Below are 16,463 nucleotides of genomic sequence, written 5' to 3'. Positions count from 1 at the left end.
AGAATGTGAACTGACAGAACTGTGATTAGATTTTTTTTTGATTGTTCAAAACTACCTTATAGGGAAAAGTGCAATACTAATGTTTAAAATACATTTAGTAATATTAATAATTTATTTTATTTTCTATTTGATTTGTAGCAGCAGAATTATATTATTCCTGTTTTTCTATATTCTATTGTGTCCAAAAATTGGGGGAAAAATGTTCAAAAATTCATAAATGTATTAAAGACATTTTGAGGGGTTTTCTTTCTTCCCGTACCGAACGGGAAAAAAAACGAACCGTGGCTTTGAAAACCGAAAACGTACCGAACCGAAAATTTTGTGTACCGTTACAGGCCTAAACATTCATTCATTCATTTTCTGAACCCGCTTTATCCTCACTAGGGTCACGGGGGTCGCTTGGAGCCTATCCCAGCTACATAGGGGTGAAGGCGGGGTACACCCTGGACAAGACGCCAGTTCATCACAGGGCTGAACATACAACATTCCATGGATATTCTGTGTATGCACATGCATACATTAATGCATGGGTCTCAAACATGTGTCCCAGGGGCTAAATGCGTCCCGCCAAAGGTTCCAATCCGGCCTGTGGGATGAATTTGCAAAGTGCAAAAATTCCACAGTTAAGGCTGTGGAACTCATTTTTGTTCAGGTTCCACATACAGACTAATATGATCTACAGTCAAATAATAACAGCAGAATAACCTCAAAAAAAAAAAAAAAAAAAAGACTCCATATTTTCTTCTCGGTTTGATGTGAAAAAAATATTACATGATGTCTATAAATAATGACAACTTCAAATGTTTGTCTTTGTTTTAGTGCAAAAAATAACATTAAATTAAAAAAATAATAATAATAAAAAATTTTGAAATAAGCAAAAAAAATCTTAAATTTAGTAAAAAATCTTGAATTAACAACTTAAAATGTTTGTCGTTGTTTTACTGCAAAAAATAACATTAAATTAAAATAATAATAATAATAAAATCTTGAATTAAGCAAAAAAAAATCTTAAATTTAGCAAAAAATCTTGAATTAACAACTTAAAATGTTTGTTTTAGTGCAAAAAATAACATTAACTTAAAATAATAATAAAAATCTTGAATTAAGCAAAAAAAAAAAAAAAAAATCATAAATTTAGCAAAAAATCTTGAATCAAGCAAAAAATCTTGAATTAACTTGATTTTTTTTTTCTTTGTTTTAGTGCAAAAAATTACATTACATTTTGAAAATATTTACATTTACAAACTATCCTGTAACAATAAAATGAGAATAACTTGAACAAATATGAACAATCTGAAATGTCTAAAGAAAATTAAGCACAATTTTAACAGTTTTCTGCCTGTTACTAAATGTTTAGTGTCTTTGTAGTTCGGTTCCATAATGCACATGTAGAAATGATAAGCTGAGGCAGAATATTGTTAAAATTGCACTTATTTTTCTTAAGAAATTTCAGTTTTTTCAGGTTATTTACATCTTTTTTGTTTGAATAGGTTTATGAAAGTAAGTATTTTCATAATTTAATGGGGTTTTTTGCACTAAAACAAAGACAAAAATTTGGAGTTGTCATTATTTATAGGTTATTATGCTATTATTTTACTGATCCGGCCCACTGCAGATCAAATCGGGCTGAATGTGGCCCCTGAAAGAAAATGAGTTGGAGACCCCTGCATTAATGTGTCTCCTGAGTTTTACTTATAATGGTCAGAGACAGATGTTTATGTGCATTACAGAGTTGGAGTGGTGGTCAATGTTACGGCTGTATTTTTTGTTATAAATGCGATAACTTCACTTAACTATTTCTATTTTCTGTAGCTTTCTGTTTCTACCTCTCTACATCTCAGAGACAAATATTGTACTTCTTCCTCCTTTACATCCATCTGACAGTTTTACTTAATTATCAGGTTACAATTTTACGAATCTGAAATGTTTTGATATTGAATGTTTGCGATAAACGGAGGAATTCTGCATGGGGAAATGCACTGTTAGAAAATAAAACAGGCCTGTGTTTGAGCAAAAGTTTATATTTAGAGATGTTTTTTTGTATTGTGTCTGTGTTGTTCTTTATGTCTAAGTAGATGTTTGTGTAAATGTATAATTCAATCACAAAAAAAAGTTTATATTTAGAGATGTATACACTGTCCAGCCAAAAAAAGTCACAAAAAAGTCGCATTATATTTCATCTGACCACCTATAACTTTGATTAGGGGATGCTTTTCTTTTGCAGTGTCATGGGGAAGGACAATAGAAGTTCGGCTTCTTCCTGCTCCTTTTTCACACTGCAAAAAATCTAAATCTTACCAAGTGTATTTTTCTCATTTCTAGTCAAAATATCTCATCACACTTAAAATAAGACATAATCACCTAAAGAGGAACTTTTCAGTGAGATATAAGAACTTATTTTTAGACAATAGATCTGGAAAATCTTCTTTCAAGAAATCTTACCAAGATAATTTTCACTTGTTCCATTAGCAGATTTTTTTTGCTTGAATTAAGCAAAAAAAAAAAAAAATCTTCCAATTGAGCAAAAAAATAATTTTCACTTGTTCCATTAGCAGATTTTTTTTTTTTTGCTTGAATTAAGCAAAAAAAAAAAATCTTAAATTTAGAAAAAAAAAAAAAAAATCTTGAATTAAGTAAAAAAAAATTTCACTTGTTCAATTAGCAGATTTTTTTGTTGTTGCTTGAATTAAGCAAAAAAATCTTGAATTAAGCAAAAAAAAAAAAAATCTTGAATTAAGCAAAAAAAAAAAAGAAAAAAAATCTTCCAATTAAGCAAAAAAATAATTTTCACTTGTTCCATTAGCAGATTATTTTTGCTTGAATTAAGCAAACAAACAAACAAAAAAAAATCTTGAATTAAGAAAAAAAAAAAAAAAATCTTCCAATTAAGCAAAAAATTATTTTCACTTCTTCCATTAGCAGAGTTTTTTTTTGCTTGAATTAAGCAAAAGAAAAATCTTGAATTAAGCAAAAAAAAAAAAAAAAAAAAAAAGTGAAAATGATCTTGGTAAGATTTCTTGAAATAAGATTTTCCAGATCTATTGTCTAAAAATCAGTTCTTACATCTCACTGTAAAGTTCCTCTTTAGGTGATTCTGTCTTATTTTTAAGTGTGATGAGATATTTGGACTAGAAATGAGAAAAAAACACTTTGTGAGATTTAGATTTTTGCAGTGCAGACATAAAGTACTGTTAAAGAGCCATAATGAAATTGTTGGACATTTGTTTTCTTTTTTGATTTATTTTCATATTTTGGTGCGTCCTTTTAAATCTAGAATTTCTTTTGCCTACGTATGTTTGGAAAAAAAGTCATCGTGTCCACTCATGCTTTGTGCGGAACCTGCCCATTGAAACAGCAACAGCAGTCATTTTTGTCAAACACTCCGCCTTGCATATTTACTTCAATTCCGAAAATGTACCTGTGAGAAAATAAAGATACTCGACAAAATAGTAGTGTGTAATTTTTGTGTTCTTTTTACCTTGGTTGTGTTGGGGTAATCATTGGATGCAGAATCACGGGTGCGCTACTGGAATACTGACTAGTCATAATTTCAGGGAAAAAACTCAGTTATCAGTGAGTTGTCTGTGGATTTGCCTTGTGTAATAGTGTGGGTACTGGAACAAAAACTTCAAAGAAAAAGACAGGGGAGTTCATTATAGAAACCTGGTGTCTGTGATACATGCTGATTTTGTATGTGCGCGTCAAATAAAAATGTGTTTTATCTGAAAAATAGTTTCTCTTTTATCTCAGTAAATATTTATTTTTTTAAAATAGACCTAAAATGCGACAGGAGGGCGGCAGGAGGCTCATGTGTGTCGCTTTTACACCCACCGGAAAATAACACACCCTATTTTTTTTTTTTTTTTTTTTTTTTTTTTGTTTACACACTCTGTTCTTCTATTTCTGCCTCATACACTGATCTGCAGTATAATCACAATTGTGTTTCAAATATTAGAACTACACACCTCTACCATGTTTCCCTGCCATGTCATTAGGAATAATTATATCAACTTTGCACTTGTATGTTGTTACTCCTTTACTGTCAGTCAACCATTATACGTCCAGAACAGGTGTTTCGCATTCAAATCATTCCCTGTAGCTAAAAGGAAATGTTCCCATCAGCTCTATGTTTTTTTTTGCGCTTCTTTGTGAAACCACTTTTTGAAAAGCCCTGTCTGACTGTCAGTTTTTTGATACCGAACGGGGGAAAAAAAAAAAAAAAGACAAAGCAGTGTAATTAACATGAATTAGCGAATAAAAGCAACACATCTGTTAAAACAAGAAAGAAGGAAAGAAAGAATTAAAGAAACTTAGTGCATTATGTTAGTTATGTGGGACTTATCCAGAGGAAAAAGTTGCTGCTCAGATTTGATTTGTGTAGTTGTATAGTGATGTTGCACGCCGCTGCCAATTTCTGGTCTTTGATTGTGTTTGGAGGAAAAAAAAAAGGGATAAAATGACTAATAAAAAATAAGAGTAAAAAAAAAAACCAAAAAAACATGAGCATATATAAATTTTACATATTGAACCTTTAAAAATTATGATATAAATTATGATAAGATGCAGAGTATGTTACCCGGACACACTGGGTACGGTTACATGATGTTTTTTAAATCCGATTTATTTTTCCAGAAGAAATTAATCCGGAACTAAAGTACTTTCTCTTCTGTTTACATGGAAATGTTAAACCCCAATAAAGGTTTACATGAGAAACGTTTATTCAGTTCTCGCAGCCCTTCTGTTAGCTTAGCTTAGCATAGTCACTGCATTCCCATGATCACACGTAGCCAGTTTTTTAAAGGTGATTTGTTGTCTTTTGTAAGCGATTTTGTGAAATCTGATTCTCCCTAATTACAAGTTGTCTAGGTTTTTTCAACTGAATTAGGACCATTTTGCACCGCTAAATCCAAAAATGACATCTGTTTTTCTCAATCAGGTCAGGTTTTTTTGCTCATTTGATTTTGAAAAATTTGATCTTCTCACAAAATATAATAATTAATACCAAAATAAGATTGGTAAGCACACTTTATGAAACTTGATTGACTTGTGTGATGACTAGATTCCTGTTAGGTACAATGGTGTATTCAGCGCAGATGTAGCAGAATACGTCAGGCTTATTTTTGCAAGATCTTCTAGTTGAAGCCATTTCATTCATCTGTAATATTAAACAAAAAACATTAATCATAAATTGGCAAAAGTAAAATCTTCAGAACTCGTTTATTACAAGAAATATGAAAGAATTTTGTATCATATGATGTGAAAATGCCCATAAATGTAAGCAAAAATGTGAAAAAGCCGATATGTAGCATAGTTCCGAAAGTTGACCTGATTGAGCAAAATTAATGTGATTTTTGGATTCAGCACACCAAAATGATCCTAAATCAGCTCAAAAAACTGAAACAATAAATTTGTTGTTGACCAGTGTTATTTCTTTAGATCCGCGACTTACTGCACTCGTACAATCTTGGGACTGTTGTGTTGATGGAAGTTGGAAAATCTTTTTTTGGAATCGGGTTTGAATTGGGTTTTGTTTTATCAGGTTTAAATTTAATCTCAACTTTTCTTTTTCAACTGGAATAAGGTGTTTACATGGGCATCTCAAATAGGATCTAACCTTTAATCAGATTAAACCAGGAATAAAAGTTGTCAAGTAAACGCACGGATTGTTTTCTTTTGTATTCATTTGTTCTCTTATTTGTCTGCCCTTATTGTTCTTGTTGTTTTTTTTGGTTATTGTTATAATTGTACATAAAACTCAATAAAGATTTAAGTTGCAAAAAAATAAAATCCTTTCCTGTGGCTAAAAGGAAATGTTCCCATCAGCTCTATGTTTTTTTTGCGCTTCTTTGTGAAACCACTTTTTGAAAAGCCCTGTTTGACTGTGACAGTTTCTTAATACCGAACAGGGAAAAAAAAACAAAACGACAAAGCAGTGTAATTAACATGAATTAGCGAATAAAAGTAACATATCTCTTAAAACAAGAAAGAAGGAAAGAAAGAATTAAAGAAACTTAGTGCGTTAGTTATGTGGGACTTATCAAGAGGAGAAAGTTGTTGCTCAGATTTGATTGGTGTAGTTGTATAGTGATGCTGCATGCCGCTGCCAATTTCTGGTCTTTGTTTGTGTTTGGAGGAAAAAAAAAAAAAAAAAGGGATAAAATGACTAATGAAACATAAGTGTCAAAAAACAAAACAAAACATGAGCATGTATAAATCTTACATATTGAACCTTTAAAAACAAATTATGATAAGATGCAGAGTATGTTACCCGGACACATTGGGTACAGTTACATGATATTTTTTAAATCTGATGTATTTTTCCAGAAGAAATTAATCCGGAACTAAAGTACTTTCTCTTCTGTTTACATGGAAACGTTAAACCCCAATAAAGGTTTACATGAGAAACGTTTATTCGGTTCTTGCAGCCCTTCTGTTAGCTTAGCTTAGCATAGTCACTGCATTCCCATGATCACACGTAGCCAGTTTTTTAAAGGTGATTTGTTGTCTTTTGTAAGCGATTTTGTGAAATCGGATTCTCCCTAATTATTTCTTTAGATCTGCGACTTACTGCACTCGTACAATCTTGGCACTGTTGCGTTGACGGAAGTTGGAAAATCTCTTTGTTGGAATCGGGTTTCTTCCTTTTGAACAGTAACAAGTGTTTATTGTTTACTGTTAATTGTTTTGTTCGTGTTTACAGGGAAAAAAAAAAGGGATAAAATGACTAATAAAAAATAAGTGCCAAAAAAACAAAACAAAACATGAGCATATATAAATCTTACATATTGAACCTTTCAAAACAAATTATGATAAGATGTAGAGTATATTACCCGGACACATTGTTTTCTTTTGTATTCATTTGTTCTCTTGTTTATCTGCCCTTATCGTTGTTGTTTTTTTTTTTTTTTTGTTATAGAGGGTATGCACGTGACGTCACCGCTAGTGGAAGTCACCACGGTTCCGCCCACTGAGTGGCAGAAAGAGAGAGTTCAGTAGCAGCGTGGGCTTCTATACTGTCTAAACTTTAGAACAAAGTTTAATAAAAAAAGGGGAAGAGCTGTTGTGTGATTGATTGTACGAACAGGTTTGAAACGCAGTCGGAGTTATCGTTTTACAGACACCGAAAGACAAAGAAAAGAGAAGGAGATGGATCCACAAATCTGATTCTCCCTAATTATAAGTTGTCTAGATTTTCCATAAAACTCAATAAAGATTTAAGTTGCAAAAAAATAAAATCATTTCCTGTGGCTAAAAGGAAATGTTCCCATCAGGTCTATGTTTTTTTTTTTTTTGCGCTTTTTTGTGAAACCACTTTTTGAAAAGCCCTGTCTGACTGTGACAGTTTCTTAATACCGAACGGGGGAAAAAAAAAAAAAAAAGACAAAGCAGTGTAATTAACATGAATTAGCGAATAAAAGCAACACATCTGTTAAAACAAGAAAGAAGGAAAGAAAGAATTAAAGAAACTTAGAGTGTTATGTTAGTTATGTGGGACTTATCCAGAGGAGAAAGTTGTTGCTCAGATTTGATTGGTGTAGTTGTATAGTGATGCTGCATGCCGCTGCCAATTTCTGGTCTTTGTTTGTGTTTGGAGGAAAAAAAAAAAAAAAAAGGGATAAAATGACGAATGAAACATAAGTGTCAAAAAAAAAACAAAACATGAGCATGTATAAATCTTACATATTGAACCTTTAAAAACAAATTATGATAAGATGCAGAGTATGTTACCCGGACACATTGGGTACGGTTACATGATATTTTTTAAATCCGATGTATTTTTCCAGAAGAAATTAATCCGGAACTAAAGTACTTTCTCTTCTGTTTACATGGAAACGTTAAACCCCAATAAAGGTTTACATGAGAAACGTTTATTCGGTTCTCGCAGCCCTTCTGTTAGCTTAGCTTAGCATAGTCACTGCATTCCCATGATCACACGTAGCCAGTTTTTTAAAGGTGATTTGTTGTCTTTTGTAAGCGATTTTGTGAAATCTGATTCTCCCTAATTATTTCTTTAGATCCGCGACTTACTGCACTCGTACAATCTTGGCACTGTTGCGTTGACGGAAGTTGGAAAATCTCTTTGTTGGAATCGGGTTTCTTCCTTTTGAACAGTAACAAGTGTTTATTGTTTACTGTTAATTGTTTTGTTCGTGTTTACAGGAAAAAAAAAAAGGGATAAAATTACTAATAAAAAATAAGTGCCAAAAAAAAAAAACAAAACATGAGCATATATAAATCTTACATATTGAACCTTTCAAAACAAATTATGATAAGATGTAGAGTATATTACCCGGACACATTGTTTTCTTTTGTATTCATTTGTTCTCTTGTTTATCTGCCCTTATCGTTGTTGTTTTTTTTTTTTTTTGTTATAGAGGGTATGCACGTGACGTCACCGCTAGTGGAAGTCACCACGGTTCCGCCCACTGAGTGGCAGAAAGAGAGAGTTCAGTAGCAGCGTGGGCTTCTATACTGTCTAAACTTTAGAACAATGTTTAATAAAAAAAGGGGAAGAGCTGTTGTGTGATTGATTGTACGAACAGGTTTGAAACGCAGTCGGAGTTATCGTTTTACAGACACCGAAAGACAAAGAAAAGAGAAGGAGATGGATCCACAAATCTGATTCTCCCTAATTACAAGTTGTCTAGATTTTCCATAAAACTCAATAAAAATTTAAGTTGCAAAAAAATAAAATCATTTCCTGTGGCTAAAAGGAAATGTTCCCATCAGCTCTATGTTTTTTTTTTTTTGCGCTTTTTTGTGAAACCACTTTTTGAAAAGCCCTGTCTGACTGTGACAGTTTCTTAATACTGAATGGGGGAAAAAACAAACAAACGACAAAGCAGTGTAATTAACATGAATTAGCGAATAAAAGCAACACATCTGTTAAAACAAGAAAGAAGGAAAGAAAGAATTAAAGAAACTTAGAGTGTTCGTTATGTGGAACTGAGCATTATTGGGAATTTGGCACATCAGTCACCACTCTGAGGTTGTTCCATTTCACCCTGGGCTACTATTAGAACAGCAGCTTGTATTTAAGAATTTACAGTAATTAGCGCTGAGCTGGGCAGTAATTGCATGTAAATGTGCTTCCAGGGAGTCATCTAAAATTGGATCAGCCCATAGTAGTCATCTCAATCATCTCTATCAAGTAATTTGTGAAAAGTAGATGTTCCTGCACATTTGGGACCTAAAAAGCTTCACGCTGTTCACCAGCTGCCGCAAAAAAAAAAAAAAAATTCATCTAATTACTCGGATAAGATGGCGGTTCTGCAGCGACAGGGCACATCTTTTTCCCGGTTCGGAGCTTTTCTTGTTAAAAAGTATCTACCCTGGAGATTGACGAGTCCGATGTGATGTTCATTTTATCTGCTAGTTCCTACTGACCCTGATCTTTAACCTCCGGGAAGAGGTAAACAAACACACAATGTCCCTAGAAGTTTCAGCAAACGACAAAGGGGATTTGTAGGAAAAAAAAAAAAATGCTGAAAGGTAGAAGAAAGAGAGGAAGAAGCTGAAAAAAAAAAAAAGTCTCACCAGTGGATGCGTGAACTCGGGGTCATGGTCGTTCTTGTCTGTGATGGTGATGGTCGCCGTGGCAGTTCCAGTTAAACCCACTTCACTTCCTGCCATGTCCTTGGCGACGATTTCCAATTCGTATGTAGTTGTTGGCAGAGTCTAGGAGAATAAACAACAAAAGGAAGGACTGTTTTAAGATGTGCAGAGGAAAAAAAAAACAAACAAGGAGAGTAAATATTGAAGAGAGGAAAGTTACAAGAAGATAAAATCATTCAAATCACATTCACGAGTGCTGTGCTGTATGCGCTAAGATGTGTATCGCTACAGAAGGAGCATGTGATTAACCCATAAAGACCCAAACATCCATGATCGTCTTGAGCACAGCTGTCCGGGGTCCAAATCCGGCCCACCAAAGGGTCCAGTCCGGCCCTTGGGATGAATTTGTGAAATGCAAAAATTACACTAAGATATGAACAATCCTTTTAGTTCAAGTTCCATATTCAGACCAGTTCAGTTTCAAGTGAGCAGGATTCAGTAAAGTACTAATCATAATAACGTATAAATAATGACAACTCTAAATTTTTCTCTATGTAAATGTAAATATTTTCATGTATTTACACTAAAACAATGATTGTGAATGTGAATAACCTGAAAAAATATGAACAACCTGAAATGTCTTAAGAGAAGAAAGTACAATTTTAATAATATTCTGTTTGTTATTAAATGTTTCGTGTGTTTGTAGATCCACTGTGATCTGTAAGTTATAATGTACATGTGTGAATGATAAACTGAGGCAGAGTATTGTTCTAATTACACTTATTTTTTAGTTTGTTCATGTTATTCACATCTTTTGAAAGGATTACACTGGTCAATAAGAAATGTATTGTTTCAGTTTTTTGAGCTGATTTAGGATCATTTTGGTGTGCTGAATCCAAAAATCACATTAATTTTGCTCAATCAGGTCAGCTTTCTGAACTATGCTACATATTGGCTTTTTAACATTTTTGCTTACATTTATGGGCATTTTCACATCATATGATACAAAATTCTTTCATATTTCTTGCAATAAACGAGTTCTGAAGATTTTACTTTTGCCAATTTATGATTAATGGTTCTTTTAATATTACAGGTGAATGAAATGGCTTCGACTAGAAGATCTTGCAAAAATAAGCCTGACGTATTCAGCTACATCTGCGCTGAATACACCATTGTACCTAACAGGAATCAAGTCACAAGTTTCATAAAGTGTGTTTACCAATCTTATTTTGGGATTAAACTTGGTGACCAAGATAAAGTTTGGGCGCCACACATGGTATGCAAGTCATGCCCCGAGTATCTGCGTCAGTGGACCAAAGGCAAGAAGAGTTCTCTGTAGTTCAATAAATACATCCTGTTAGAAAATGATTTTTTTTTTTTTCTCTTAAAACCTATTTTGGGTGAGAACTATATAAAAAAAATCAACTGATAAAGTCACAAAAATGTAATCAATTTTGTGAGAAGATCAAATTTTTCAAAATCAAATTAGCAAAAAAACCTGACCTGATTGAGAAAAACAGATGTCATTTTGAATGAATGAATGAATGAATGAATGTTTATTTCAGTTAAATACAAAATACAAAACACATACATATTAAAAAAAAACCCAAAACAAAACACCTACATATTAAAAAACAAACAAACATAAAATTAACACATTTTGTAACTGAAAAAGGAAGAAGCTTATTTCTGCTTCTCCTATTCACATCCTTAGTCCAAGTCCACACCTTAAGTTGCAGCAGGTAAATACTTAAACTTAAATTATACTACATTCAGTGTAATAAGTTATTTTGTAATCATATTACTTTCATAGCCCTTCATAATTTGACAAATTAAATTCTTTTTGAAACTCAACAGTGAGCTACACAATTTCACTTCATCCTTCAGTTCTTCAGTTTTTGGATTTAGCGGTGCAAAATGGTCCTAATTCAGTTGAAAAAACCTAGACAACTTGCAAAAAACATTTTTTTGTAACCCAGTGCTATTTGTAGATGTAAACCTTTTCATTATGTAAATTTACTTTGTTCACTTTTACTTGTCACTAAATTAGTCGAATGTGGCCCCTGAACCAAAATGAATTTGACACCCCTGGTCTAGAACTATGTACTAATTTAAAATGTTTAATACCTGCTGATCCACTAATCCTATCAATACATGTAAATAGTTGGTTTAAAAAGCAGTTTTTTTATCTTTTCATGGTCATCAGATATGACCCATTTGGACGTTCAGAGGCTGCGTAGTTACCATGGAAACACCGTCATCTTCTACAACACTGATTCAATTCCTCACCTGTTGTCTTTCCATCTGTAATTACAGCCATTTCAATACAAAATATAATTATTCTTTAGGTTTTGCTGGATTTGGATTCACTTTTGCATTAAAGCTAATAGAGACATGCTCATTTTGCCCAATAAAATACAATTTATTAAAGAAATAACAGGGAAAATACAATCTTTACACACATTTTAACCCATAAAGAACCAAACATCCACCATCGAACAAAACCATCTATTGATCAAAACTGTTTAATATCTGTTGAGCCACTAATTTTATCAATACATGCAAATAATTGGTGTAAAACACAGTTTGTCGTCTTTTCATGGTCATCAGATACGATCCATTTGGACGTTCAGAGGCTCTATTGTTACCGTGGAAACACCGTCCTCTTCTACCACATTGATTCCCCAGAAAAACCATGGAGTTGGATCAGCGACAGTGGATGGACACACTGGGTTTGTGTTCAGTTAATGATAGATTTGCTGAAAAAGTCACATGATCTTCCAATTTCTCTGTTTCTGATATAATAACCTTTGAATTTACTCAATTTTATGAACATGTACATGATCCGTGAATTAAATATAGAAAAATACCTAATTTTTACTGAAGAAATGCAAAATAAAGAGGATGATATTACAATAAATGGTGATAACTCACTTAAGAAAGGACCAGGTCGACCAAGTCGCACCAGGTCTTTATGGGTTAAAATAGGGTCTGCTTGGCTTAACTCATAAAGATCCAAATGTCCACTGGCGACCAAAAGTATCTGCTGATCATAGACAGTGGATGGAGACACTTGTTTTATGTTCAGTTAATGATTTATTTTACAGAAAAAGTCCCTTTTTCTTTAGTTTTCTGTTTTTGATAAAATAACCTTCAACATTAATCTGAGTTTATATGAACATCTACATGATCGGTGAATTAAATGCAGGAAAATATCTTATTTATAATGATAAAATACAAAATACAGAGAATACTATTATAAATAAATGGTGATAAATCACTTTAAAAAGGTTAGATACAGGGAAAATTTCTTTTGAGAACAGACATAAAATTAGTACTGAGTCTTTATAGGTTAAATTCAAGACCCTGATGCTACAAGTACTGAAGTCACAAACAAAAGTCTGTTAAAATATTTATAATGTTAAGTTATTGCTATATTTTACAGAAGAAGTCACTTTTTCTTTCGTTTTCTGTTTTTGATACAACAGCCTTCAACTTCCATCTGAGCTTTTATGAACATTTACATAATCAGTGAATTGAACATAGTAAAAGATGTGATTTATCCTGAAAAACTGCAAAATACAGAGGATAATATAATAATAAATGGTGATAAACCACTTAAAGGAGTGATATTTTGTTTTTTTTTAAATGGAATTGTACATTTTCAAACATTTCCCTGTGGTCTACATAAACTGTAAATGCTCTGCTTGGGTCTGAATTCTTCATTAATTCAACTTCACAGGTCCGTCTTCAACCCTATTTCTGAGGAATGACACCGGAAAGGTGGTTTTGAGCGCTGGCCCTTTAAATGCAAATGAGCCACTTCAGGCCCCGCCCCCTCCAGGTTGTTGGCTGTGCTGCTCTGTCCCATTCAACCAACAACTGAACATTTTAGATAATCCGTTCAAACTTTGGATATATTTTCAGTTTTTACTACAACCGCTGCTGCTGACAAATAATTATGACGTACTCGGAGAAATGTTTGTGACGTAACTAGGGGTGTCAGAAAATATCGGATCTGCAATATATCATATTTCATTTCACAATCCTGTATCGATATTTTAAAAGTACTGTATCAATATTTTGAGGTATTCTTTCCAATGCAGATATGGCGGAGATTCATTTTTGTTTTTTCTTTATTGTTTATATCTTATTTATTATCATTTAACACTGTTTTATTAAATAATGGTTATTGGAAGCATCCTAAAAGCACTTTTTACTGTCTGAGAGAGGCAGATGTTAGTTCCTTTGGAAACAAGGAGAGTTAGAAAAATTTTGTGATGTAACATTAGATCCTGTTCTGATCAAATAAAAATGTTTAGTATTTGTACATATTTCTGGTGTAATTGTGAAAGGTTGTAGTAACATTATATGCCTTACATAGAATTACAGCGATTCAGTTTATTACAAGATTAAGATGTAAAAACAGTAAAATAGCTAAAATGTTTGCAATTAATATTAATTCATATTAATTCACATAAGTCTTAAAACAATAGGAATATAGTTCAAATGTTCATGTTACAATAATATCTTTGCCATTTCAGATAAGGTAATCGGACTCACTTGCATGCCTGAAACAATCTGGGGTTGATTAGTTGTGTCTTTATTCACCTCAAGAGGGATCGCGCTGTTTTTCCTCATTGCATTAAAGTGCACACTAAGGAAAACAACGATAAATCACTCGTGTGATTCCATCTCCCCTGTTTTCAGGGGTGCAACATAATTCAATTATTCCAGGAAATAATCTTAAAAAAAAAAAGAAACAACCAAAAAATTGCCTTTTTAACAGTATCATGATATATCGTGATATATCATATCGTGATCCTAGTATTGTGATTTGTATCGTATCGCCAGATTCTTGCCAATACACAGCCCTAGATGTAACTGGTTATACAGGGTGGGGAAGCAAAATTTACAATATTTTGAGGCAGGGATTGAAAGACAGTGTATGACCAATTAGTTTATTGAAAGTCATGAGAATTTATTTGCCACAAGAAAATGGACATAATAGAAAATGTTTTTATTCTATGTGTCCTCCTTCTTTCTCAATAACTGCCTTCACACGCTTCCTGAAACTTGTGCAAGTGTTCCTCAAATATTCGGGTGACAACTTCTCCCATTCTTCTTTAATAGTATCTTCCAGACTTTCTCCTAATAGTTTTGCTCATAGTCATTCTCTTCTTTCCATTATAAACAGTCTTTATGGACACTCCAACTATTTTTGAAATCTCCTTTGGTGTGACGAGTGCATTCAGCAAATCACACACTCTTTGACGTTTGCTTTCCTGATTACTCATATGGGCAAAAGTTTCTGAAAAGGTATGGATAGTAGTGTTAGGTATGATTATGACATCGATATATGTTTGGTTTCAAAACAATTGACGTAGTGCCTGCTGAGAAAAAACAACTAAATGTTCATTGTAAATTTTGCTTCCCCACCCTGTAGATGTAAAAAATTAAGAAGGAATTAAAAAAGGTTGTAGAAATCCACTCGATTTTTGCCAAAATGAATGTAAAAATAGTTTTGCAGCACCTGGAGGGTTCAAATTCAAACTTTATGAACTATTAGGGTCCAAATACACAAATAAATGAACCAAAGACTAATAAAAGTGGGTTTAGCAAAATATGACCCCTTTAAGAAAAGTAAAAAAAAAAAAAAAAAAAAAAAAAAGGATGAAAACAGTATTGTTGCAAAGTTCAGGTGTGGTTTCTTGGAATTGAGAGTAATTTGAATTTCAGAGATTTTGATATGTGTGAGTGGGTTAGAGTGGGGGCAGATGTGGAGTCTAAATGAATGGGGATTGTGAGTGAGAAATTATGGAATGGACCTTATGATGCATTTAAGTTATCCACTCCTTTGGTGAAGTTTAATTAAAAAAAAAAAAATGAGTACTTTAAGTTTAAATTATTAAGAAATATTGAATTAAGATGGTAGATGTGTTTTTGTTGTTGACTTTTTTTTTTTTTTGTTATTATGGTGTAAATGCTTGATGCTGTACACATTTAAGTTGACATAAGCAGTGTATTAGTTGAAAAGGATGGGCAAAAAAATAAGCTTTTGCTTCTAGCCTATTCCTTTTTTGGTTTTTTTATGTTTATTACAATTGATGTACTGAGTACAATGACTGATGTAAAACCAAAAACAAATTTATTCATTCATTCATTCATGAATATAGAGAAAAAAAAAAAATTTTCAAAGTGCCACAGAAGCAGCACTAGGTCTTTACGGGTTAAAGATATGAAGTGTGTGTTGTGTCGTCCGGACCTAACACTCACAGTAGTTTATGCACGAGGACAGACTTTTACATAACAGAGTTACATTAAAGTGTTTCGATAAAGTCTGTGAATATCAGAGAATCTATTTAAGAGGCAAGTCTTCGTCTATTGAAAAATCATTCAACAGACGAATAATTAGTTGCTGAAGTGATTAAATTAATCCACTCAAAGTAAAGCTCCACTTACTGCCATGTTTCACATCCCTGTACGACGCTCTAACAAAGCTTAAAAGCTCTCCGAAAAGTCAGCCACAGACTTGAACCTAGTATTAAATTGACTGGAAAAATACCTGAAAGAAAAGCCATTATATTAGAAACATATGCACGCACACAGAAGCTGTTTACACACGGGTAGGGATCCACAATCCTCCGCTAATATAAAGATTAGGAAAAGTACAAAGAGAAAGAAAAAAGTTGGCCCTACAGCGGTGTCATAAGGGATCAAAGTGGTTCCATACTATGCAAAGTTTCGGCTTATCCATTTGGAAGTTTTCCTGAGGGTTCAATACCAGTCTGAGACACATCTTTGACAATGCTCTGGGGCATCAAAGATCAACACCCTGCCAGCTATTTTCTCACCACACTCTGTATAATAATAGCATCCATCCAGAGGCTTTGAGATTTCGGTTGCTT

The 16,463-nt window shown here is 33.0% G+C and overlaps 1 protein-coding gene across 1 annotated transcript in view; it reads right to left on the bottom strand.

The window, feature by feature from the left end:
- The window catches only part of cdh13 (cadherin 13, H-cadherin (heart)), a 1,127,464-nt gene that overhangs the window by 273,989 nt on the left and 837,012 nt on the right, over positions 1 to 16,463 (bottom strand). The window contains 1 exon segment of the mRNA XM_030136869.1: positions 9,538 to 9,678. Coding sequence (XP_029992729.1) covers positions 9,538 to 9,678 — 141 coding nt within the window.

Source organism: Sphaeramia orbicularis, chromosome 6, assembly GCF_902148855.1.
Source record: "Sphaeramia orbicularis chromosome 6, fSphaOr1.1, whole genome shotgun sequence".
NCBI classification, from domain to species: domain Eukaryota; kingdom Metazoa; phylum Chordata; class Actinopteri; order Kurtiformes; family Apogonidae; genus Sphaeramia; species Sphaeramia orbicularis.
This window is presented reverse-complemented; position numbering and strand designations above follow the sequence as displayed.